The following is a 26,409-nucleotide window of genomic DNA, read 5'->3' on the forward strand; positions in this document are numbered from 1 at the left end:
TCTGGCTTCACCCCCACATCCTAGGAGTATGGGAGAGGTCGTACCTTGTCTTATTGTTTTACGGTAGGATTAATGTAGCTATATCTGTTCTAGTCTAAGTGCTTTTTGTTTAGATGATTTAGGGAAGTCGTTTATGGGGTCACACACCGGGGCAGTTTCTCAATGCGAGTCTCAGTTTCTGGAGGCTGCCCTTGCTAGCAAGAAGTTCTGTGTGTTTCTCTTCTCTGAGTCTTTACTGAAGAAGTGTTTTAGAGTATATTTCTTAACAATGTGTTAGAAAAATCTGTTTATTTTTGTGAATCTAGATGGAAAAATATCGACAGATATATAATATGTTAAATCAGAAAATATCAGCACTGGTATCAGTATCAGTCTTTAAAAATCCTGTATTGGGTCACGCTCTAATGCAGACACAATATTTAAGTAAAAGAATAATGAAATACTTGGATTTTATTCACCAGAAGTGAAACACAAACTTCTTAGATGGTCCGGCCCACACAGGAAGTCATAATGTTTGTTAAATAATTCAAACACAAAGGAGAGATCCAGTTAAAAAGTGAGTCCTAGCAGACAGCTCCCAGCTACAGTTACCTGGGTCATCATTCATTCACCCACACATCTTGAGTCATTCCCAGGCCAGATGAGATATGTAATGTCCCCAGTGAGTTCTGGCTTTACCCTGGGATCCTTTCCAGTTGGGTGTGCCTGAAAAAAACCCCAAAGGGAGGCATTCGTTCACCTATTAATCAAAGCAGGACTTTAGGCCGTACTAGCATTCAAGTGGATGACTTATAAATAAGTGTACACTTGTTATCAATAGGAAAATGATCCAAAGAGAACAAAAGTGTTTTTGTGCAAGGCTGTCAACGTGCTTTGCTATAGCTAATGCTATAAAGTTGGACATTTTAAGATGGCAGTCTTTGGAGACTGATTCACTTTTGGAGTCAGCCTCAAGTTGAACCCTAGAGGAAGTGCAGTTTTTTTTGACACTGTTGCATTGGCTTCTTTCAGCTCCAGAGACTGCTGCTTGAATATAACACATCTAGAAAAAAATGTTTGCTTCCTTGTTGATTTTCAGACTTTCTTTTATGATAAAACACCAAAACATTCATAGAGCTTGAATGCTCAATAAGAGTGGAAAATTGCTAAATAAATGTCAATAAGTACATTATCAACATTTGTAGATTACACCAGCTTGACTGAATGTTTTAGGAATCGCATGTCCATAAATGGCCGATAGAATCTCTCAATCCAGCCAACAACATTCAAATTCAAATTCAAATTCAAATTTTATTTGTCACACACACACAACCATACACAGTATGACATGGGGGTGAAATGCTTGTAGCTGTACAATGCCCGACCATTAAATGACAGAAGAAAAGTTTTACAATATTTACAATTTACAGTTTACTACAAAAATTTACAAATTAACTTAGGAATTTACAGTAAAGAATGTGCAAATAGCAGAAGAGATTATAAAGATAAGGATTATAAATTATAGGAATTATAGGATTATAGGAAATGTGTGGTGGTGCGTGTGGTGACGTGTGTGAGAGTCCAGTCTTATAGTGACGTGTTTGGGAGAGTCCAGTCCTACACCTGGTTCAGGCCCCATACATAAAAATCAAATAAAACTCCCAAATCAGTAAGATGCAGCGCTATGCTAAACACACAGAGGTAACTGACGGCAAAATTCTTTAACTCATTTAAACTGCAGTGTATTTCATCAGAGACCTATGCAGTGTTGCATATCAGACACCTAGCCAAATTGAAATTATTTAAATGCAACTGGAGCCTTTAGGTGGATCTGGCAATTCTATTCAGGCCCTTCGTTTAATATTCTTAATAAAATTTGTTACCATGTTTTGATGTGAAAAAACACTCACCCACCTTTGATTACATTGAACACATTTTTTTTTAAAAAAAAGAAGATTGTTAGATCAATTCATTAGTTGTTAGACCTTGATGCCCTCGGACTGAAAAATATTTATGCATATTCTGATTGATATAACTGATATAATTGATTAGTTGTCATATATAAAAGCCATTGAATATTTCCTTTGTTACTAGCCCCCTTCCCACTATAACATTACAGCCAACCAGGTACAAGAAACTAGAATATTTTGGTGACTATATCCAATCCCCTATCAGTATTTACACGATTTAATTTGCATAATCACCCTCAAAGCCAATCAGCAAACAGAGAGGTGGGGCAAATATGCTCTTACCGGTTTCGCTTTGCCTTTTCGTTCAACTGCCACATTTCAAACTAGAATGGCGACCGCTCTCTGCGGTCTACAGTCCACTGGCAGTAAATCGGCAAAGACTCACCAAGACCAGCGCAGGAAAGCGAAGGACTCCCGGCGAAGACAGGCTGCTCTGCTGTTTCTCAGTAATATCTCACTCGACGGACGACCCCAGTGTCAACCTAGCGATGGAAATGTCGACCAGAAAGCCGCTGAGGAGCCCCGACCCAGGGACAGAGACTGCGGTGCCGCTGTTGTGCCCCAGCCGTCGGATAGTCAAGGACCTGTCGCCCAGGTGACAGACGTCGCCGCAAGCGGTAGTGGCTCATCCTCCAGTTTCCCAGGGGTGGTCGGTCCGGGTGGACCTTCTTTGGTAATGTCCGGGCCAGGTGCTGTTGGAGCTAACGAGGTATTTTTGGATAATACCAGTGCGGCCGAGACGCTAACCCCAGACACTCCTCTTTCTCCCGTCCCGACCGGACACCCGCACTGCTCCCGTGTCAAGTCAACGCCCGCCGCGCTCAGTCCCGTCGGTGCCGGTAATTCTCTGGATTCACGGCAGAGGTGAGCACATTAGTGATTTATGTGTCAACATGGGCCTTTAGACGGGGCTGCTGACTTCCGTAAGAGACGGCACCAGCTGGTATCTTCGGGGGAAGTCACTTTGATTTTAATGGGTTCCAGCATTTTCGGTATTATTAGCTATCAGTAGGTCTAAATGTTAAACACGAGCACTTAAATCAGGGTTATGTCTCTGTAATCTGGTCAAAAGTGTTCATTTGTGTCCTGAATTAAAACGATAATGTAACATGTTCTATATTCATGTCAGAAGTTGGGGAATTCCTTTGCTACGCCAGACAAAAACGATCAACAAAACATATGACATGACAAAACAGAAGCTGAAGTAAAATAAAGGAACCCATTTTTTCATGTATATGTATACAAAATATAATAATAAAAGTGTGAATATAATATAATCATAATCGCAACAGAAGTCTGTATTAAAAGCTATATGTAATACGAAGAGGAACAGAATGAATAAAAGTCTAAAGGTAATTTTTTAATTTCAATAGAACAAATAACGTGAAATAGCTCAGTGCATGAAATAAAGCACATTTTTTATCACTCTGTGGTGAAAATACTCCAAATAATTCGCCTTTACCTCCAAACCTATAAGGCAAAGAGATTTGTGATTACAGTGAAAGTCCTAACACGTGCACACTCTTTGTTTGGGTTATGTTGTGAAAGCATTATTAATTAAAGTGGTGTTTTAATCAGGCTGAGGAATGTCTCTGGCTCACCGGGACCCAAAGTGCCAAAGAAAGTCCACTTCATCAAGAGTATGAGGCAGTACGATACCCGAGGATCCAGGTGAGTCTCAGAGCAGTGTTTGTACACATATTTCCACCCAGATTTTAGCAGAGGAATGTAAAAAAAAATGCAGAAAAATCTGTCTGTTTAATTTTTAAATAGGCCTTAAATATAGCAGCGTTGTACTCCTCTGTAATAAGCTGCTTATCTGGTGCACAAGCTGCAGAGGAATAACAGGGATACAGCTGCAGAGTTGCGATTGCTAAAGTGAATTTAATCACCCCTGGAAGCTTAGCAAAAGCCAAAAGAGGTGCAGTGTGGAAATTTAACACCCCATTACGGCAACAGTAAGGTAACCCAGAGGGGGCCAGGGAAATGAAATGCCACACTGCTGGCAGCTGGTTGACCACAACAGCGAAAAAAGAAATATTCTGTCTGTAAACTTTGGCACAAACATGTCAAATAATTATTATTTTTTTTAATCGATTATCTTACTCCCCATTTGCCATCCAACATCCACTGTCTACTTCATATCCATCCCCACATGCATATATATGTGTGTTCAGTGTTTTCTGCTGGTGCGTGCAAACCAATGACAATCCCAAACTGTCCCACAGGTTTGGCTTTCTGTTTCAGTTTGAGGCAGACACACATTGAGTGTTACTTCCTGAGCTGAAGGGAAGCTCTCATTTAGAGTTTATACCATAAGGTAATTAGCACTAATAGAAGTCAGTGTTGTAATACTGTCCCCCCCCCCCCAAGAGATTTGGTATCTCTCCGAGGGTCAGCCGGGCTGCGTGTTTACAGCTGAGTGTTGGCAGTGGCTGCTGACTGTATGTTATTGATGTCTTTTTGTGGGGAGCTGTTTTTAGTACGTACTGGTTGTGGTGCTGCTCAGTAGATCAGTCTGTTTGTCTGCATTTCTGTCAGCACAGAGGAGTCCTCGTGAGTGTTTACTGTGTTTGCTGGTTGCCTGTTCCTGGTTTGAATGAATCCAGCTGTAGTTTCAGCCTCTTGTGTGTTACCAATACATTCGAGTTGCACAGAGGTTTATGCACTATATATAAGAAGAAACACAGAATCAGCTAATCTGAGTTACAAACCCCAAAATATATAGAAGTTGGTCAATATGGCACTTTTTAGGTCGCCTTAATGTTTCTGCAACCCTCATATTGTACCAGAGATGGCTGAAAAACACATTTAAGGTCTGTTAAAGTTTGAGCATCGATATCTTGGGATATTATAATGTCAAGAGCAGAACCGCTCTAGTTATATGTATATGTATAAATATAAAGATTTGTGTAATGTAGAATAACAGAAACAAGCCGTGCGTTGGATGTTTTATCTGTTTTCTCATATTTCACTGGAGAAAACTTTAGAAACTGTTTTTAGGGTGAACTTCTCAAAGGTCAAATCATCATGCGGGAAAGGTGGCAGCTGAAAATCATTCCACTGAAAATCAATCAGTGGCTCCCACCTGACTCCCTCATAACCAGCTGTAAAATAGAACGAAAATCACCAATATTCAGAGTTATGGACTCGCAAAGTATAGAAGTGTGGGTCTATTAGCCAAAGGCTTAGGCTTCAGACTACCAATACATGTTTCAGTCATTTTTTTTCCCCGAATGCTGGCTCTATGAGATGTCACTGAGAGCAGATATCTCTCTACTCACATGGATCTTGCCTTTCAAACACTCATTTACTAGGGGCAACCATTCAGAAGAATGCTGTCTCACAGGGAGCTAAATCAGCTTGTTTCAGTAAGATAAATAGGGATTATTTTCAACTGTGAATCACACAAAGCGCTCTAGTAGAGCCTAAGGACAAAATATGGAGCTGGAAATGAGCAGAACACGTCCTCTTTAAAATATTAATTGAATATTTGCAGAGTTGCTGTTATTAAAGCAAAGATAACGCTCTCAGTATTGGCATACCTGTGGTTTTTATGCCCTGAAAAAACGGATTGTGATCCAGATTTTATGAATACCTCTGTGACTTGAATGTAATGGTTCCCGCCTCCTGCTTTAGGTTGTTGTCGAGAGCTGTGTAGCTTTAGTACTGACAAGCGCAGAAGCGGCTGTGTGACTGATTTTGCCGTCGCTGCAGCTGATGAGTGTTCGTGTAGCTGCAGAGTAGTGGTGACTGTAGCTGTTGCTTGTAGACTGACACACCATCTGTTTTGTCTGCCTGTACTTGTTGTGTCCTGCAGGATCATGCTGATTTGTGCCAAGCGGTCGCTTTACGCTGCTTTCTCAGTGCTGCCCTATGGAGAGAGTTCAAATATCAGGTACAAAGAAAGCACCATCCCAAGCAGAGAGCACCCATCCTTCACTTTTATGTTTCCATCCTCCTCCTGTTTGATCCATATCATTCTCAAAAGGGCAGCGAGTGTGCAGGAGTGGGTGGAACGGTCACATAAATGTGTCTTTTCATGAACAGTGACCCTAAGCTGGAGGCTCAGAGGCAAAGACTCTCCTCGGTGGTGGCTGCTGATCTGCTTCCTTCTCTGGAAGGTGTGGAGATGGGTGCCTGTGGAAAGGTGAGTGCCAGCCTGATGTACTGCGATACCTACAGTATACACACGATTGAAGCTCTGCTTGTGCTGTGACTCATACTCATCTGAGACTAGCACACTGTAACTTGCCACTGAAGATTGTGCACTATATTAAAAACATACCAGACATTGAGTAGATCACTAGATCAGAGGTGGACACATTTTTATTTTCCAGAGCACTTTATTAACTAAATTATGTAAACTCCATGAAACTGGTAGACATATCAGGTTATTTTTTCTGGGTGAAAGTGTTTCCTGCACATAAAGAATTTTTTTTCCTCAATATGGAAAAAAGGGCTGCAACTTTGTGTTTTAATCTGAAGAATTTTGCCTGACTCAAAATGAGCTTATATTGGGTGACCATGCATATAAGCACAGTGCATGTTTACTGCTAATTCTGGATATTTGATAAACATAAAAATCAGTTTTATGCTTGAGTAAATGAGCGCTCTAGCTGTTAAACCTGAATAAATATCAGGTCAGAGTCATTACAGTCAGTTGCCTCGAGATTCATGAACATAGTGCTGCCTTGTATTGATTTTTAATTTATTTCATTTATTTATGTATTTTTGGGACTGGGAGTGGACGTCGGGGACCAAACTGTGATGATTTGCAGGCGGCTTCTATCCTTCGAGCTGTACTTTGCTCATCTGTGCAGTATATTCAGAGTTTGTGAAAACTGGATTGCCCTTTTTGGGGGGGAATTGGACGAGCAGATTGTTGTTTGGTTTCTTTGTGTTTGTTTGTTTGTTTTTATTGTAACTAAATATACTGATGAAAAGGTAGATACTTGACTGTCTCGTTATTCCTCAGACGGTGTCCTACGCTCAGTTTCTTTATCCAACCAATGCCTTGGTGAGACAAAAGAGCGGTGGCAGCAGCAGCGGTGGTCCACCAGATAACTGCACAGCCCAGACCCCTCAGTCACGTCTCCGAGGCAACGGGCAGAAGGGCTTCACCCCTGCTCGTCTGAACAACAGCGCGGCACAGGACCCATGTATGAAGCTTACAGATGTGTGCCTGCATCTTGATCCTAACCGACCGGAGCCGTAATTATTCACTCGTGTGTGTGTGTGTGTGTGTGTGTGTGTGTGTGTTTTTTTTAATTTCAGATGTGGAGGAGGTGGCGGAATATGACCCAAACCTGCTCAGTGACCCTCAGTGGCCCTGCGGGAGACACAAGCGGGTTCTCATATTTGCATCATACGTGGTGAGTGAGGCTGCAGCTCTTACTTTCATTATCAGCTAGTCGGGGAGTTATTTATCAGATCGCAGCAGATGAAACCAAGCAAAACAAAAAGAAACTCGGGGGGGGGGGTTCATCTTACAAGCTAACTTATAAACACCGAAACACAGGTTTATAATAGAGGTGGTGTTCGTTCATCATCGGTTCGTCTGTGGTGTTGTTTTTGCCATCAAAACTCAACTAATTTTAACTGAGGAAATAGCATCCATGTCTCATTCACATTTTGTGTTGAGTTCAGAGTTATTCAGAGTTCTTATTTCAGAGTTCATCCACTCTGAAATAAGGCATTTACCACCCCTCCTGCTTCCCTTTAAGCCATCTTCATTCTTATTGGCTGTCCTTCCTCTGGTGGGTGGGCCAGAGGTGTTAATATTAGAAATCTTTGGAGAATTCTCTGCAAATTTGGCTGTAGGAGTCCCAGGAGGAAAAAAACCCTCATAAAAACTTTTTAAGTGTTTCTTTTTTTTAATCAGCTTAGACCTGTGATAGTTATAATTGCATTTTTATGTCCCTATCCCCACTGAAATTATAGGAACTTTAGATAATGCTTAAAAGTAAGTTCCCAGAGGAGTTCCAAGGCCTCTGTGCTCACAGCCTGAGCTGAGTGCCTGTTTTAGCAAACTAGAGATATTCTCTCCCTTGGACATCATATAAAAAACCTTCTGAGCATACGCCACCTTGCTCCATTAAATCATCTGCAGCATGTGACAGAAACTAAAAGGTCCAAAATCTAAAAATGTTCGGCTGATAACCTCATAGCAGTTACAAACGAGAGCAAATGCTGACTGGAGCTGAGGCTGTTAAATGTTTAACTCTGTATCTGTATTGCTGGGGATGAGAGAAACCTGATTTTACAGTGAGGTTTGTCCTCGAAGGAGGCGCTTTCTCTGCCATGTGAATGGATAACCAGGTTACTAATAAACCTTTCCACAAATGCAATACAAAAGACTGGAGACATAGAAAGTAACAGTGGAGCAAACACAGAATGACAACACAGAAAAGTAAATGTTTGTGTGCACGTTTGTTCTTACGACTCAATCCAAAACTCCCAGATGTCTGCAGAAGTCTCCCAAAGCATTTCTTACTTAAAAAAGCATCAGAGGATATAAAAAAAAAAATCCAAAATAGTTTCCCTCATGTTTTTGTATCAGATTCCAGTCTGCCACAAGTCATTTCACATCCAAAAACTTGAAATGGGATTGTTGCAGCAGTGGATTGTGTTTGCAGGAGGCTGCTCAATATGTTTTTGTGCAGTTTCATTCAGCACCACCACACCCAGAGCAAACACTGTACATGCTGCTAGCTATAGAAGCTAACCCGCCTGTTAGTTTCTAACAAGAGATGACTTCTGCAAATAGCTACATAAATAAACTTGGATCCAGGTGGGGCTCAGTTGATGAATTTGTTATTAATCTTTGCTGGAAAGTAATGAAAAATATATACAATGAGAAATGATTCAAGGCACGGCTGTTCCTCTGGTTTTCCATGACGCTGTGGGCCGTGATTGTACACAGTGTTACATATTAAAAAAAAACGTCATGTCTGGAAAAAATTTTTATTTTAATAGAGTTAATATATTCACTGAAGCATGCAAAATGCTACCTTCATAATATAGTTACAGAGTTACAGGCCCTCAGATTAGACACAGAGTGGTTGAGATTTGGCATTTTATTATTTTTATTTACCTTTTTTAAGTATATTTGAGCCCCATGACTTCATAAATACAGTAGATATCTACATGAAAATTTTCAAAGCAGAAAAAAACAATCACGTTGTCTAATTATACCAACACGGAGGGAATCACGACTAGGAGATCAACCTGACACTTAAAAAGAAGACATTTCATGTGACATAACCTATTATTGGCCAATTATCAATCCCATGATATGACCGTGAGATGACCCTGAAAGTCTACCCAAAATGCACTTTTTAAAGTGTTCTTCGGTAAATTATTAGAAACCAGATCAAACATCCAGGGTACCAATGCTTGTTTCTGTTCTCAGCATCACAGATATTAAGTTGCTATTAGCAAAACTAACACCAGACTTATAATCACATTGGCTAAAATATCACGCACCTTGAATTATTTATTTATTGTAATTTTCAGTAGTTTCCAGGAAAAAGTATTAATGAATGTATGAAATGACCCCCACTTGGAGTCAGATGAGGGATTCTGAGAGGGTCAGCTGATTTTATCTTATTCTGTTTTTTTTGGGTTTTTTTAATTGAATGACCCACGTTTAATTTTATATATAAGGGCAGATGTTATACTGACAGGACTGCACAGATTCATGTTAAAGGTTTTTTTCATGTGACTGGAGACATGATGATACACAGGTCATAAATATCCCCACACTTTCATTTTAGTCTCTAAAGCTTGGCTGCTGGAAGTTTAATATGACGGTAAATGTATGACAGTCAAAAAAAGCACAACAGGGCTTCTTTGATAGTCTTAAAATGAGCTTGTTGAGTCGTACAGAAGCTCAAAGTGTAGACGACTGTGATGGAAAAGCTCCCGTCCTCTCACTCTCTGCTCTGTTATGTGTCCTCAGGCTTACAGTAACCATGTTTTCTACAGCAGGTGTGAACTTTTCTCTGTGACCGAGTTTCTCTGAGTTTCCCTGGTTCTTTGTCTCGCCCCATGTGTCCTCCTTTGTTTCAGAAATCAGGACAGGCCAGTTTCATTTGCCTTGTAAATTGTTGTAAAGCAGTTCTGCAGTCATGTTGAAGAGTAAATAAACCCTTTATCTCCAGTTCACATGATTTTATTGTTCCTCAGCTGACTGCGTCACTCGTCTCTGACCTCCAGCATGAGTGTGCTGGTGAAGCAGTCCTTATCAACACAAGCAAAGCTGAAACGCTTTACTGCGGCTGTTATTCCTGGCAGTTCCATATTGACACGGCGGTTTTGTTTTTCCATCTCTGCAGACGACGGTCATTGAATACGTGAAACCATCTGACCTGAAGAAGGACATGAATGAGACTTTCAAGGAGAAGTTTCCCCACATTAAACTGACACTGAGCAAGATAAGAAGGTGCAGATTTCTCACATTCCTCTCTGATTTTCAGAGTTTGAGCCTTTTAAAGATTCGGCCTCGGTCTGTAATCTGGTTCAGAGTGTACACACAATACGCCCTTCTTAGAAAACTGATGACTGTGACTTCTCACCTCCTCTAGCCTGAAGAGAGAGATGAGGGCCGTGAGCGAGGAGTGCGGCCTCCAGCCGGTGACCATAGCAATGGCTTTTGTTTACTTTGAGAAGCTGGTGCTGCAGGGACGCCTCAACAAGCAGAACAGGAAGCTGGTGGCGGCGGCGTGCGTGCTGCTGGCTGCAAAGATCAGCAGCGATCTGAGAAAGCCAGAAGTTAAACAGCTGATTGATGTGAGTAAAGTTTCCACTCAGAAAACAAAACAGGATGTGTTTAAATGTAACTACCTACCTTTCTCTTCGCGCTCAACTAGTGTGCAGTGTAGTGCTAAAACCAGACTTTAACTGACCCACAATCATATAATGCAGTGCATTCTTCAGGACCAACAGTTGGGAGAAACAGAACAGTTTTCACAATAATATAAACTCAGCTCTGCAGAACATCTGCAGTCTCAAAAAAGACTAAAACCTGTAAATTTTCTTTCACTTAGTTTTTCTAAACTCTTAATTTTCATTTGAGTTAACGAAGATGTTTTATAATAGCAAGTTTTAAGTCAACTGTAATAATCGTGGTCTGCATACTGGCAGCTTTCAGTTGAACTTTTTATTAATGTAAGCTAGCTGTGGATAGCAGCTGAAAACATCAGTGTTATGACTTCTATTGTCATTTTTAACTGTAAGAAGAAACTAATCATTAGTGAAGGTTCAGTTCACTACATTTACTTTACAGGTGGTGAACGGGCCTGCGGGTCCAGTCAGCTGGACCCAAGAACCTTTTCACTGGTTTGGTGTAATAACAGGCATGCAGTGCCATTAAACTAAAAAAAATGAAGAAACATGCACTGCTCTCAAAAAACCCAACACATTTTAAAATCTTATTCGGTGTAAAGTCAGCAAACTAAGTCTCGACTGTGGAGGCAGAATTGTTGAAGCAACTTTAGGTTTAACCCTGTTCTCAGTGTTACATGTTTGGCTCATGTCTTACTGTTATTCCCAAGATCAGTACATACAAAATCTACGCCTACCAGCCAAAAAGTTCTTTGGAAAATGGTGTCGCCTTTCATGGAAGATCAGACCTCAGTTCAAACATAGGCTCCTAATTTTTCCTGTTAGCAGAGGGTCATTTTAAAAATTTTTTATCTTTCTGTGAGCCTTAATACTGTGAAATAGGGCAACTAAATCTTGCACTTACTGACCTTTTATATGAATTTTTCAAGGAGGCTAGTTTGAATCCTGTCTTTCTATTTGATCTGAGAGAACAGTGCTGAAACTGTCTCAGTGTCACTGTTTTAGGAACGCATCACTGTGTCGATGCTTATAAAATATGCATCCAACAGGAGGAAAGGCGAGGAATAAATCTGTTTTTTGATTGATGCTCAACAGAAAGAGATCTAAAGCTGTGCACTGAGGTCCGCAAACTGTTTGTTAGAGATCTGATTGGTCAGTAATTGGTGGTTTCTTACATGCTGAACTCTTATGTTGAACAAAATATGCTTAAAAATAAGTTACCATGACAATGGACCACCTTCATAACACTAAAGAAAACTCAGGGTTGAACCTGAAGTTAGCTTAATAATATGGAGTCCTGCTTCATGGTGCAGGTCTATTTAATAACAAACAAAAAAAAAAAAAGATATCACAGATCATTTAAGTCAACTGTTGGCATGGACAAAGCAACAGGATAAATCATCATCATCACCACCTGTTTCTTCCTCTGTTTTTTCTCTCCGTGGACGAGCAGAAGCTGGAGGAGCGTTTCCGCATAAACAGACGCGAACTGATTCCTCTGGAGTTCCCGGTACTGGTTGCCTTGGAGATGGGACTATATCTCCCCGAGAGCAAGGTCATGCCGCACTACCGAAGGCTGGTACAGCAAGGTTAGACCGGACGTGGCGGAGTAGGACGTGCACACGTGTGGCGTGTCGACCAGTTTATAAGCTGTGGTGTTTGAAATAAATACTTGTGGTACTATTTATTGTTGCTGTACATTAACTAGGTTACACTCGGACTTGATGGCATGTGTTTCTCTCCCTGAATGTCTTTTTGTAGGTGTGACGTTCTCATGTTGATCCAGTCATGAGCTCTATGTTAGAGATGTTCACTGAGCACATTAATGGTGCTTTTATTTTGGTTTCTTGTGGGTTTTTAGGATGCCACCCTGTTTTAACGTCTTTGTAAAGGCACGCTTGTGTGTGTGTGTGTGTGTGTGTGTGTGTGTGTGTGTGTGTGTGTAAAAAAAGAAAAAAAAACTCATGTGCACCTTTCTTGTTACTATACAGCCTGTATAGTATTTATTGTAAAAGACATATTGCTGATTTCTTTTTTAAATGCCTTGTAAACCCACTGTGACGCTGAAGCATTTTTAGCAATGAGCCTGAAACATGACACTGTAGATCGTAAGTGGGAAACATCTTTTCGGGGAGAAGTGGCCTTTAATTTGTTTACGTCCATTCGATATTTGTACTATGTCTCACAATTATCCAGCCAAACTCTCGTATTTACCGCGAATAGTAAGAAAACATCAGACTCCTGTGGCAGCTCTGTGTTCTGACTTTGGTGTTGGTCGTGCTTGTATCCAGTATTTCCACTGTGCTGTGGTGTCACATGCAGAGAAACAGGATGATGGAAGTTTCTTATTTATAGTAAACTTTTTTTTTTTTTTTTTTTCCTCTTGTTTTTGTTTCGTGTCATTACCCAGGGATATGTTTTGTAAAATGCACTGGTTATCTTTTAATTCTCAGGAATTCTTACTTTTTCTTTTCTTTTTTGGTGCAGTCACACAAAAAGGGTTGGAACAAACTATGTAAAATGACCTTGAGAACGTTGCGTCAAAGACATTTTTTCAGGCTTGCAGCCACTCAGTTTCAGTCTTCAAAGAAACTTTGAGTTGCAAGCAGTCTGTTAGAAAATGAATGATGTTAATTATATGCAATCAGTTTGTGATAATGTGGGAATTAACTGTGATTAAATTGGCAAAAATCACAAATTTGATGCCATCTGTTGGATCTACACAAAAATTCACATGAACTGTTTTTATTCAGAGTCCAGCCAGGATCGCGTAGATTTAAAGGATGTGATGTAGTTGCGTGTCCTGTTCCACTCACTGGTGCAAAATGACTCTGCCAACATGTTGCAATCAGTCTGTGTGTTTACCAGTGAGACGGGAATTATTTGCAAACCTCGAGCGAGTCTAAATTTAGAGACTTGCTCCTTTAGAAAAGGTGACCTGCAGTTGAAAGCGTTGGCCCAGATGTTGAGGGTGTAGCACGCCGAACCTTTCTCCAAAAGCTGAACATCGGAGGTTGTCAACTAGTGCGACTGAGCCGTTAATCTTTTTTAAAGTCAAACCCAAAGACGCCGTAGCGATCATCACTGGAAGATTGTGGTGTTTTCATTGTGACTCCATGAATAGATGAACCGGACGGTAGAAACACGTCAAGTACAGACAAAAAGTGCCTGAAATCACAGCGGCAGTGAAATTGTTAATGATCGAAGTGACATTTCTTTGTCTTTCTGTGGTTGATCTTTAAATGTTGGTCTTGTCTGGGAAAGATAATCTGTCTTCTTACTTAATGGTGATTCAGTTTACTGTGTTTGCCTGATGTGATTAAATTAAAAAAAAAAAGTGTTCAAAATAACCGATGTGCAGAAAATGTACGGTTGTTGTCGAATTGTTGGATGATCATTGTGTGTTTACACTGTTCCGTAAAATGAATGTTTTTAAAATATATTTTAAGACACTGAAAAATTAAGTTTGACTTGTCTTCTTGGCTACTAAAACAAAAACGGTCAGACACGAACAAGTGTTTCTATTATTTTTACTGTTCCCTCATGTTTGGACAGGATAGGCTAGTAGCTGACATGCAGGTGGAGTACATGTTCACCCAGTTACATCAGTAGATATTAATTCAACACAGCACTATCAGCTGGGAGTCACACTTTCTACTACATCAACCACAATCTTTACCCTTGAGGTGTGGCGGGAATAAAACTGCAGCTAAGCAGCAAAATAAATACATTAAATAATAATATTTCTTAAAAGAGCGCTCAGTCCAGACTCATGTCTTCATCGTCGTCTTTCTTGTCTTTGGAGTCGCCGTCTTGATCAGACTTTGTCTCCGTCTCCATGGCTTTAGCAAAAGCCTCCACATCTGGAAAGAATAAAGGAGCAGAATTCAAAGCTGGAGCCTGAAGTTATCATGTAGTTAGCTGAGCAGGTTAACCTGGAAGCAATTTCTCATCCACAGTTTAAAGAGCTTTTCTCCACTAAAGTTAAAACAATTACTACATTTCAAATTTTACCTGGACAGAAAATAATTTCTGTTAGCATTTAACACGTTTCGTTTCAAAACTTCACACAGATGCAAACATAATTTTATTTGTTTACTACAAAATTGTAATCTATCGCTGGTTCTTACTGCAACGTTAGTGTCGAAGCATTTTAATATTGTGGCGTTAAGAAGGATTTAAAACAAGTACAGTGTTATTAAAATATAATTAAACTGATTTAATTCAATCAAATATTTAAGTGTAAAAAAAGTCACAAACTCCAAAGTCTGTCAACTAACATCAACCCAGGTGAAATGTTGTTAAGAATATATAAAGTAGCATAATTTGCAAAAATTAAGCTGTCAAAGTTCGGTCTAAACTTAAAACGAAACTTTTTATTAAAAATAAAATCACATGAAGTTGATCTAAAACAGATAAAACCTACAGCTATTCATGGATTATTGCTAATGTAATATTTGCCTTGGTGTACTAAGGCCCAGTTTCAGCTCCTTTGTGTTTCTTTGTTGATCAAAGGCTGATTGTTAAAGTTTTTCAAATGATCAATCACATTAGCACAGCTGCTGAACTGATTAAAGCAGGATTAAATCAGACTGTCATCGACATCACTAATCTTAAATAAAACAGAATTGAAGCATTCTTGTTCCAACAATTTGCAACTGTTCCATGTGGGGACTCAACACAAAGGAAACGTCAGATTTCATACGACACTGTGTACGAACAGAAGCTGGAGGTGCACAGCGAAGTACATGCTGCTCAGCGGGCAGCTTCATTAAATCATACGCATGAGAGAGATTTTTTCTGGCACGCTCCTGCACAGAAAGGCTTTCATCTTTCATTCCAGTATTACAATTTAGGCCTTGCAGGAATGTGGCAGTTTCTATTGAGGCTGAGTGACGCACATTTCATCATTACAGGGCGAGCAGGAGGCCCCGCGCGGACGTCAGCGTGCCCTCTGATTTGTTGCGACACATAAATGGACCAACTATGCGTCTGTCATTCAGGCAGATTTAAAAAATTATATATATATACTTCTGCATGTGTGCCCACCTGCATGGAAAACTAAACTCAGCCTAAGAAGAAGAAACTGAAAAAAATGTTTTTAACGATATACTAAAACCCATAAAGAAAACTTCTGGACTTCACTTTTGAAGCATAAGTGTTAGTATCCTGGCCGCCCTCCACTCAACGTTGATTCCTCACAGTCAGAGGTGACCATATTTTGTAGAGAAGGTGGTCTCCTAAGCCTCAAGGCTGGTTTAAATTTTTATTACTTGTTTTAAGAGTCTCACTGGTTTGGCGCCACCCTCTTGAGCAGCCCTAAAATCCTCCCAGAGCCCTGATGCTACATTACAAACCTACTGCTCTCAGACATTCACAGAGCCAAGCTCCACAGCGATGCAACAGAACCTGCTCAGTCACTAATTCACTTTAAAACACAGTCTTCCTCCCACAAAGACAGCATCTGATAAGCTCCCCAGTACCCTTAATGTCAAGTTTGAACATCTCAGTATATCAATAAAACATGTAGATTTGCATCCATTAGAATAACTTCTAATGGCTTTTTTAACCCTCACGTCATACTTTAACATCTGTGTAGCACGTTGGTGAGCTGAGCTTGTTTTAGATGTGCTGTAGAAATAGACTTTGACCTGACTTGTAAATAAAAAAAAAACTAAGCACAAGCTTATTGGACGGGCTCTGTCGCACAGCAGATACAGTGGTATGCAAAAGTTTGGGCACCCCTGATAATTTTCATGATTTTCCTTCATAAATCATTGGTTGTTTGGATTAGCAATTTCATTTAAATATATCATATAGCAGATGAACACAATGATATTTGAGAAGTGAAATGAAGTTTATAGGATTTACAGAAAGTGTGCAATAGTTACTTCAACTAAATTAGGCAGGTGCATAAATTTGGGCACCCTTGTTGTTTTATTCATTTGAATACCTTTAGCACTAATTATTGAAACATAGAATTTATTTGGTAAGCTCATTGACCCTTAACCTACATACACAGGTAAATCCAGTCATGACAAATGGTATTTAGGGCGGCCAATTGCAAGTTTTTCTTCCTCTTTGCATCTTCTCTCGAGAGTGGCTACATGGGAGCCTCAAAACAACTCTCAAATGACCTGAAAACTAAGATTGTTCAACATCATGGTTTAAGGGAAGGATCCAAAAAGCTATCTCAGAGATTTCAGCTGTCAGTTTCCATTGTGAGGAACACAGTGAGGAAATGGAAGACCACAGGGACAGTTCTAGTTAAGGCCAGAAGTGACAGGTCAAGGAAAATCTTACATAAGCAGAGATGAAGGATGGCGAGAACAGTCATAGTAAACCCACACACCAGCTCCAAAGACCTGCAACATTATCTTGCTGCAGATGGTGTCACTATGCATCGTTCAACTATTCAGCGCAGTTTGCACAAGGAGATGCTGTACGGGAGAGTGATGCAGAGGAAGCCTTTTCTGTGCACATGCCACAAACAGAGTCGCTTGAGGTATGATTAAGCACATTTGGACAAGCCAGCTTCATTTTGGAATAAGGTGCTGTGGACTGATGAAACTAAAACTGAGTTATTTGGGCATAACAAGAGGCGGTATGCATGGTGGAAAAAGACCACAGCATTCCAAGAGAAAGACTTGCTACCCACAGTAAAATTTGGTGGCGGTTCCATCATGCTGTGGGGCTGTGTGGCCAGTGCAGGGACTGGTAAACTTGGTAAAGTTGAGGGTTGCATGGATTCCAATCAATATCAGCAGATTCTTGAGAACAATGTTCAAGAATCAGTGACAAAGTTGAAGTTGAAGGGCTGGATATTTCAACATGACCCTAAACACTGCTCAAAATCCACTAAGGCATTCATGCAGAGGAACAAGTACAACGTTCTGGAATGGCCATCTCAGTCCTCAGACCGGAATATTATTGAAAATCTATGATGCGACTTAAAGCAGGCTGTCCATGCTCAGAAACCATCAAACCTGACTGAACTGGAGATGTTTTGTAAAGACGAAAGGTCCAAAATCCCTTCACCCAGAATCCAGACTCTCATTGGAAGCGATCAGAAGTGTTTGGAGGCTAAATGTCAACTAAATGTTGATGTAATTTTTCTGTTGGGGTGCCCAAATTTATGTACCTGCCTAATTTAGTTTAAGTTACTATTGCACACTTTCTGTAAATCCTATAAACTTCATTTCACTTCTCAAATACCATTGTGTTCATCTGCTATATGATATATTTAAATGAAATTGCTGATCCAAACAACCAACGATTTATGAAGGAAAATCATGAAAATTATCAGGGGTGCCCAAACTTTTGCATACCACTGTATCTGCTGTGCGACAGAGCCCGTCCAATAAGCTTGTGCTTAGTTTTTTTTATTTACAAGTCACACCACTGTAGATGTCAGTATTTGTCGATGTGAAAACAATCGAGGCCACAAACAGCAGTAAGCATGATTTTTATGCTGTCACGTTTTAACATCGCAACGTGCGAGTCTGTGTGGACTGAAACAGGTTTGGAGCGTCCGCTAGGACAGCTGCATGCCGTTCTGCAAACTTTTCAGTGTTAGTGCGCTTTAAAAATCGTCTCACTTGCTGCACATTATTAAATGTTTCTTACATTTCACGGCTGACAAAACGTAATGTTGCTGTTGACCTTTAAGTTTTGCAGAGCTGAAACAATCAGGTACAGCGTCTCTGCGCGACATGAGCCAACACTGACCTCCTTTGTTAGCAGCGTCGACGGCCTCTGCAGGCAAGCCAAACTGGTTCATTAGAGGCCCCAGCTGCCCGGACGCCAGAGCGCTGCTGAACATGCTCATAGCCTGCAGAGAGACCATAAATACCAACAATAAGGACAAATGCCACTACAAGATGCTAAATGCCAACAACCCGGATCCTCTCAAACACACCGTATCTCAGTTCAGATGAAATTTCTGAAATCAAGGATAATAAAATATTTAGGTTTAGTAGGAAAATGTGTGCATTTATCAGCCTGAAACTGCTACAGGTGCAACAAATGTGGATATAATATGACACAGCATAAACCAAACACTATAATAAAAGAAGAACAAAGCTACAGCAGTTTTAAATGACAAATGAGGAAACTGTATCACTTTGAAGGGAACAGTCAGTTCCTCTCTGTTTAAAAAAAAAAAAACTATACAGGACATCCACCTGCTGAAACTGAGGTGAGCTCAGCGTGTTTTGCAGCTCCTCTGAGCTCTGAGGCAGGGACTCTCCGGAGGGCAGATAGGGCATCAACCTCTGCTGAACCTCAGGATTGGCCAAGATGGGAGCCATGATCTCAGGCGTCAGGACGCTCGCGAGGTCCACTGCGGGCAACAAAGACCCACACTGACTGGTTAATGCAAACGACAACATTATCATTCATATTTCAAACATACGAGACACAAAAATCACTTTTTTCAAGCACAGTTAGATGCAAGTGAATCTGTAATCTGTAATTCTGAGCCTCAGTGAGATTATTGCTGCTTTAGATCATGAGGTTTCTTTCTGACTTAAGGGTAATAATTCAGTCATCTGTGCCATAGCGCCATAGAAAATCTTTATTAATGGAGCTTAAACGGTCAAACAATGGAGCTCTCAAAGGGCTTTATGATCTCAGTCACTATTGTTAATTTAGTAAAATTATGATTGAAATTAAAGTTAAAAGGGAAGATAAAGCAGGCTGTGCTTCAGGTCGTGACTACTTTTACTTCTTTGTGTTCCTCAGTTACAAAGTCAGATAAAACCTTCGTCTGAGATGTTTAGTGGTGGCTGTGAGATCACCTGTATGTCGAGTCAGGTTTTGACGTTATCTCTGAGGGTGGATCTGACTGATCCCTAAAGTATATTCTGCTTTACTGTCCTTATGAAGTCCACAAGAATACAGGTTTAAGGCCTGGATGCTGATTGTTGCTGTTTTTCTGAGCTTTTTGTTAAAAACAAATATGAAGCAATGTGCTGGGAGTGAATCAAACAGTAAGTTAGGAAGTCTTCATCTGAGAGAACCTCTGTTGGTTCATTCACCAACTAATAACCATTTACAGCCTATCTAAGCATTGCACTGACCAGAACCACAGTGCACCCAGCTTCTAAAGGCCCAATAGGTGATGCTATCAGGTCAATATGGACCAGACCTCTAAGGAATGTTTCCAGCCCCAACCTGGTGCTAGCAATTTGTATCTAATAAAATGTCTAATGAGGGCATATTGTGCAATTTTTCTAATTAAACTTAATTCAATATCACACACTGTCTTTGGCCCTTTTCTTCCTCTGCCATCTTACTTTTTGTATATTAATCTGTCAGCACATCAGCAGGAAGCTGTGCCTAATGTAGCGCAGCACAATGAAATTTAATCAAAACAGCGACAGCCTGCAGAATTTTCAGGGGATTCGTCCTCCTGCAGCAAACTGAATTATAATGCAAAATTACGCAGAATTAGCGACACTGTTGTGATCACAGTCTTAATTATTTGCCACTTAATTAGTGAAGATTTCACTAATTAGGTCTAATTATTCATTTACTTTCAGATTTTTTAAAAAAAAATAAATAACAAATCTCAGTTTTTAGGAGAACAAAGTTCAATTTTCCTGAAGCTTCCATCAAATCCTCACCTCCCTGGCTGCTGGCAGGTACGTTCATGGTGGCCAGGATGCTCTGCAGGTCTCTCAGCTGGATGGGCTGCGTGGGGTTGGCTGCTGCTGCCGCCACGGAGGACACAGCAGGGGTGGAGGGAGTGGTGGCTGTTGGGGAGGCCGCTGAGGTGGCAGAGGGAGTGATGGGAGTGGTGGGAACCTGGGAGGAGCCGAGCCGACTAGCAGCGGAGGTAGAGGTTGGGGTGACGGCTGTGGACGGACTGTGGATGGAAATGTTTAGCAAAACATTATGTAAAATCACAACCCCTAACCCTTCACCAGAGGTTGTTTGGTTTCCCTGATTTATAAATCATGGCAATCCTCCTGGCCCTTAACAGCGTACACTACATTACTCTGTTTGTGTCGGGGGACCCGATCTTTGGGGTGGACCAATTTTTGGCGCAGCGTGTTTTGGGGTTTGAAAGCCACAGAGATGCTATGTTTAGAGAAAATGCGTCTCAAATGTTCCGATACTCCTGACACATAAAAGATCACTAAGGGTTTTCGCTTCGGTAGCAGTCCTTATTTCCTGGATCGGCTGGAGCTTTCTTTATGCGCCTTCTCAGCTTTGACAAACGTCCAGCTGGGATAACCACATGTACTCAGGGCCTTCTTGATGTGACGTTCTTCTGCTTCCCTGGCCGCTCTGTCTGCGGGGATGGTGTTCGCTCTATGTTGAAGCATCCTGATGACACCCAGCTTGTGCTCCAGTGGCTGATGAGAGTCAAACCTTAAATACTGATCCATCTGTGTTGGTTTACGGTACACATCAACTTTTAAATGTCCCCGATTACTGATGGAAATCTCAGTATAAGAAGGCTAACCTGCCATTTTTTATATCCTCCCTGGTGAACTTGATGTGTTGGTCCACTGAGCTAATGTGATCCGTGAATTGTGGTACGTCCTTGGATTTGATTTTGATCAATGGTCTTTTATTGTAAAGCACTTTGTGATTTTTATTTTTGAAAAGTGCTATATAAATACATTTTACTTACTTATTTTCTTACTTATCAGTGGTTGTTGATCAATGGTCATGACAATTTGCATATTAATGATCAAGGAACTGACCTCACAGCCTGTTGTTCTCCAGTGGTGCTAGTTTCAGTCATTATGCAAAGGTACTGTTTTATAAGGCTGGGAAAACCTGCAGTCAGCAGAGACTGAAGAAGTCAACTGGATGAGTGATGAAACATTTCTCCCATTGAAAAAGCTACATCCAGATGAACAGAATCAACTTTTTGGGATTTTGGAAATAATCATATCAGTTGGAGCTCAGAGCTTCTCTGGAAGAAAACTCATGACTCATTACAAACTGACTCAGTATTCTACTAAACTCAAAGAAGGATTTAGCTTTCAGGTTGCAAAGCAAAAGTAAAAATGCATTCTTTTTCATGACCAGCAGGTGGCGACTTAGCGTTGAAGTATATAAAAAAAAAATGACTCCTCACTTTACCTCTGACCTTAGTGATTTTAATCTCAGTGTCAAAAAAGTCAAAATTGCTCATCTTAAGGATTCAAAAGGGGAACTTGCTAATCATTGGGTGATAGCTCCATATCTATGTCCATCTTTTATATACAGTTCATGGCTAAACTGTTATTTTTAAGGTTATAGTTAACATTTGAGCTCTGCTGTACTGATGCTAAAACCTTCTCTTTCATAGCTTCCCTTTTATTGGAACTTCTCATTTTATCTTGTTTTCCACCTCAAAAATATTCTGGAATCCTTCAATATATTTAACAGAAATGTAAATAAGACACCTTGTGGAGGAGTTGCTGGCTGCAGGAACGCTGCTGCTGCTGCTGCTGCTGCTACTTCCAAGAAGGTTGGCCAAGCCTGGACCAGCCAGTGTCCCGAGACCACCTGTCAATCACACAAACAGAGCTCAGCTACTCACCGAAATTTTTAATGAGATGTTTTCACGCTGTTAGCTTGTGGACTCAGTCATGAAGGTACTCACCAATCCCTCCCAGTCCAGTTGGTCCAATAAGCTGCATCAGCTGGTTGTGGCTCATGTTACCCAGAAGGCTCTGCAGGCCACCCTCACCTTTACATGCAAGCAGAGAAGACAGGTGACACCCATGAAGGTGAGACAGTTCAGCTTCTTACCCACGACAGGTTTAAACTACGACACAGCATGTTTGTTACCTCCGAGCGCAGACAGATCGTGTCCTCCGCTGCCGCCGCTGCCAAGAGCACCGGGCATGGGCGGGTTGTTAAGATACTCGTTCACTTTGCGGCAGTACTCGTCATCCTTATCAGTCTTTGGCTCCTGAGATCAGAAAAACAAAATGCCAGGGTTACTGAACATTAACATTTTGAGGTGTAAAGCAGAACAAGCCTTATTATTGCAATACACAAAAACAAAAGATCATGAATGTTGTTTTTTTGCTTCGTTTTTATCCTTTGTATCCTCTCATTTCCTCTAAACGTCTGCCAAAGGCATCCGGGTCTGTTTAAGCAGTCAACAGAAAGCTACCTGTCCTATGACTTCAGCTTGAATGGGAATATTGCTCACGCTGGAAACTGAAAATCCCTTCCAAGGGAAACTTGGCCTACTACCAAAGAGTGCTGGATCTGAACCAGAAGCAGGAAGATTTGTTATCGGCTTACGTGAAAGGAAGGTGACAGAAACGAGGTGGATTCTTATGTGTAAAAATCAGTCAAATCTGATTTTCAAATCTTTCTTTTTCACTCACTGTGCGTTTTACACCTCTCTGCATTTAATCGTTAGTTATCATTAATCTCTGCCTCTCTTCCACAGCCTGTCTTTGTCCTGCCTTCCTCCCCTCACCCTCAAACGCTCATGGCAGAAGGCTGATTGTTGGGGTTTTCTCTGTATTATTGTAGGATCTAGACAATATAAAGGGTGTTGAGGCAACTGTTGCTGATTGTTGGTTGTTGTTGTGATTTGGCCCTAAATAAATAAAACAGAATTTTAAAAATTGACAATTGAACTGATTTTCCATGTAATGACCCAGGGGCCAGTTATATGGACAGCACAACAGATGAACCAGTTTTTGTCTGCTTGGTTTGAAGTGAACCGGGATGTCATGAGATGATTCTCCTGAATCTTCTTCAATTTAGTGAAAGATTCAGGAGAAAAGTCAGTAACCTTTCGGTAAGAAATAATTATATTTAGCTTGAATAAAAAGAGAAAACATGCTGGGAAACAAAGGATTAGTAAACAGACGAGTCTGGAGCAGCTGCATACCTGCATCCAGAAGAAGAGTCTTTTGGAGCCAGCTTTGAATTTCAGCACATAGACTCGTCCGGTAGTGCACTGATTCACCCGTTTGAACTCGCAGTCATCAGGAAAGATGATCAGGTCCTAAATTGGCAAATGGAAATGACTGCTGTGATATTAAGAAATTCAAACACCAGTTAACCTCATCCGGATGGCGTTACCTACATCGTCCACGTTCCCGGTGGTCCGATCCTTCCAGCAGAAATGGATGAGGGAGTCGTCCGTCTGTTGGATGTAGACCTGACCTTTACGCTTGTCAGGCGTCACCGTGCTGCCCTTCATGGTCATCTTACCGGCACGAAACTCCACCAGGTACTTACTGGAAGAGCCGCGGGACCCAGACACCATGCTGGGGAACAACGCTCCAGAGGCCATGATGATGACGATGATAAGCACTGACTGGTTTACAGCTGCTTTAGTGACCTAAATATTAGAATAAAATAACATATAATTATGTTATGGTCCACAATCTTATTCTCTGTGCTTATAATGAGTCAAATAATAATCTTCTCAGATTTTATGACTCTATGATCCTTTCTTTGTAACATCTGTTTGTCTGCAGCAGATATGATCACAGCAGTACAGATTACATAATATATTTGTTTTTTCTCATTTGGTTTTTTTATATTTCATCCTTTTGATTAGCTATTTTGTGACTTTGCATTCAAACTAAACTCAACCTTCTCTGTTTATCATGAACACTGAGGCGATGCATCACGTTGCACAGCACACCCAGCCTCTCTGTATCGACGAGGTCTGGTCACCGACCATCTAACTCCATCTTCTTACCCACGCTACAACAAGAACTCTCTATAAACTTTGTTTGTACTTTAAGTGAAGCTTCACATTCAAGCACAGCAGAAGGGAAAGCAGCTTCAATCTCTGTTTTCTAGCATCACACTAAAAATATTAGTTCTGATCTGTCCATCATAAAATGAAAATGACACCAAACTTCACACTCGTTCCTTTTATGAGAGGCTTTATATGCAAGGAGCAGCTCTATTTACTTTGAACCCTCTAAGCACTCTTCTCCCTGTTCACAAATGACAGCACCTCAGAAGGGCTGTCTGCAGATTGTGATGTTTGCGATGACACGATGGTCATGAGTCTGATGACCTCTTCCAACCTCCCCACTCTGGTAGGCGCTACAGATCAGTCTACACCAAAGCGAGGTTTGGAGATAGTCCTACTTCTTCATTATTCCATCCACTTTGTGTGGCGAACTGACTGCACAAAAGCTGCAGAGCACGATGCTACCACCACCATGCTTGACAGCTTACATAGTCTGAAAGTCTCACCTTTATTCCTACAAACACACCTCTCTCATTTTTTTGATTGGCAACCTTTTCAGTCAATTTTCTGTCCTTATTATGATTTCCATCAGGTAGGATATTTTTTCTCCTTACCTAGAGTCCTTGAAATTATAAAATATTCTCGGCAATATATTATCAGCATAAATTCTCACATTTTAGAGCAGGTAAATGTTTGATAGTTCTGACTGAGACAATACCTGAAAGCTAAATCCATTTGTGGGATTTGTTCTGAAGTATAATCATTGCAGCTTTATAACACACACCCTGCTCATGCATTGGATGAAACGCTGTGTAACCACGATGAAGACTAGTATTACCCAGCATTTAAAATCATCGCAGACCTTCATTCTGGACTGCATTTGGATTTTTGAAGCCTAACAGCCAATTTAATGTAAACTTGTCATTGTGTTAGAAGCATTAAGGATTAACACAGCTCTGCTACATCATCGTGATCACTGTAAATCTAACTAAGACTGTGGTTTAGATGCATATTTGATAATGTAACTGGAGTTAAACCACTGCTTCCATAATAACAACAGGGACAGGAGCAGCCTCCAGCCCCTCACAGATGACTCTGCATCCCACAGCCCGTCCTAAGCTACGTGAGGTCGAGCCCGGGCTGTGGCTCTAAATTCACACACAGTGAAAATAAACCTGTTCCCGTAGTCCACGTTACCAAATTCAAACATTTACATGTAAAGAAATAAGATGTTTTTACTCACGCTTCTCTCTGAAATATCGTTCGGCCGCAGAAAGGTCGGGCTCGGCGTCGGCAACGTTGATTGGCTGAGCGGTGCCGGTGCTTCGCTGTGATTGGTGGAATCATGTGTCAATAAGGTGGACTTTAAATCCGCTGCGCATGTTTGGTAGAGATAACACGAGCCACTCGTTTTACGTATCAAACCTGCAGGTTTGGAGATTTTCATACGTTTACTGAGCTCAGCAAAACATTTTCCAGTTACAGTCTGATGAATCGACAAAGATCTTGTGGAATAAAGTCACTCTGAAAGCAGGAAAAATGTATTAAAGGAAAATATGTCTGTGAAGGTTCTCAGTCATCCAGGTCATCGTAGTGGGACACTCCCACTAGGTTTATATCTGGGACTCTCCACCATTTGACCTTAGAACTGAAGAAGCTTCTCGGATGAGAGGTGAAACGTCTTCAAGTAACTTAAAGAAGTCCAGACGCTTTTCTTTGCAAGCTCCTTTGACTATTAAAGGAAAGTATTTTGAGTGATTAGCGCTCCATGCCATAACTTCCACTTCTGCCTATAGTGAACCCAAGGTGCGCAGATCCCATTAAACTAGAGCCGGGAGGTCAGAAACTCTGATATATCCAGCTTTAAAATAAAATGCAGGCTTCAGGTTTGGCATTTGCAAGTGGATGACAATAATATTATTGGATGCA

At 40.8% G+C, this 26,409-nt stretch overlaps 2 protein-coding genes across 3 annotated transcripts; one reads left to right on the forward strand and one right to left on the reverse strand.

Moving 5' to 3' along the window:
• The first annotated feature begins 1,583 nt into the window (after positions 1-1,583).
• Positions 1,584-12,736, forward strand: LOC102300621 (CDK5 and ABL1 enzyme substrate 2). 2 transcript variants are annotated; one of them, XM_005930636.3, is made up of 9 exons: positions 1,584-2,813; positions 3,528-3,620; positions 5,770-5,847; positions 6,000-6,099; positions 6,928-7,111; positions 7,227-7,324; positions 10,289-10,395; positions 10,538-10,742; positions 12,250-12,736. In XM_005930636.3, exons 1-9 carry the CDS (start codon positions 2,278-2,280, stop codon positions 12,388-12,390), a joined length of 1,542 nt encoding a protein of 513 aa, XP_005930698.1. In that variant the 5' UTR covers positions 1,584-2,277; the 3' UTR covers positions 12,391-12,736. The 2 variants fall into 2 exon arrangements, with proteins under 2 accessions (XP_005930698.1, XP_042080235.1); XM_042224301.1 differs by lacking the exon at positions 5,770-5,847.
• Positions 12,737-14,312: 1,576 nt separating this feature from the next.
• LOC102300323 (proteasomal ubiquitin receptor ADRM1) lies at positions 14,313-25,940 on the reverse strand. Its single transcript, XM_005930635.3, has 10 exons — positions 25,724-25,940; positions 23,854-24,111; positions 23,656-23,772; positions 22,590-22,713; positions 22,402-22,488; positions 22,202-22,304; positions 20,423-20,664; positions 18,980-19,137; positions 18,525-18,627; positions 14,313-14,659 (listed from the first exon to the last, which is right to left on the reverse strand). The coding sequence occupies exons 1-10, from the start codon at positions 25,925-25,927 to the stop codon at positions 14,556-14,558; spliced, it is 1,500 nt and encodes a 499-aa protein (XP_005930697.3). The 5' UTR covers positions 25,928-25,940; the 3' UTR covers positions 14,313-14,555.
• Positions 25,941-26,409: the final 469 nt, after the last annotated feature.

The sequence above is a fragment of the Haplochromis burtoni genome, unplaced genomic scaffold (assembly GCF_018398535.1).
Source record: "Haplochromis burtoni strain Fernald_Lab_line unplaced genomic scaffold, NCSU_Asbu1 Contig_134, whole genome shotgun sequence".
Classification (NCBI taxonomy): Eukaryota; Metazoa; Chordata; class Actinopteri; order Cichliformes; family Cichlidae; genus Haplochromis; species Haplochromis burtoni.

What these genes read in the sequence shown, in the direction of transcription:
- LOC102300621 (XM_005930636.3), top strand. Translation starts at nt 2,278, where the DNA reads ATGGCGACCGCTCTCTGCGGTCTACAGTCCACTGGCAGTAAATCGGCA. An exon ending in TCTCTGGATTCACGGCAGAG is followed by an intron (nt 2,814 to 3,527) that starts GTGAGCACATTA and finishes TGTTTTAATCAG; the next exon opens with GCTGAGGAATGTCTCTGGCT. An exon ending in TCATATTTGCATCATACGTG is followed by an intron (nt 7,325 to 10,288) that starts GTGAGTGAGGCT and finishes CCATCTCTGCAG; the next exon opens with ACGACGGTCATTGAATACGT.
- LOC102300323 (XM_005930635.3), bottom strand. Translation starts at nt 25,927, where the DNA reads ATGAAAATCTCCAAACCTGCAGGTTTGATACGTAAAACGAGTGGCTCG. An exon ending in GCCAGCAACTCCTCCACAAG is followed by an intron (nt 20,665 to 22,201) that starts GTGTCTTATTTA and finishes TTCCATCCACAG; the next exon opens with TCCGTCCACAGCCGTCACCC. An exon ending in GCTCACCTCAGTTTCAGCAG is followed by an intron (nt 18,628 to 18,979) that starts GTGGATGTCCTG and finishes GTCTCTCTGCAG; the next exon opens with GCTATGAGCATGTTCAGCAG.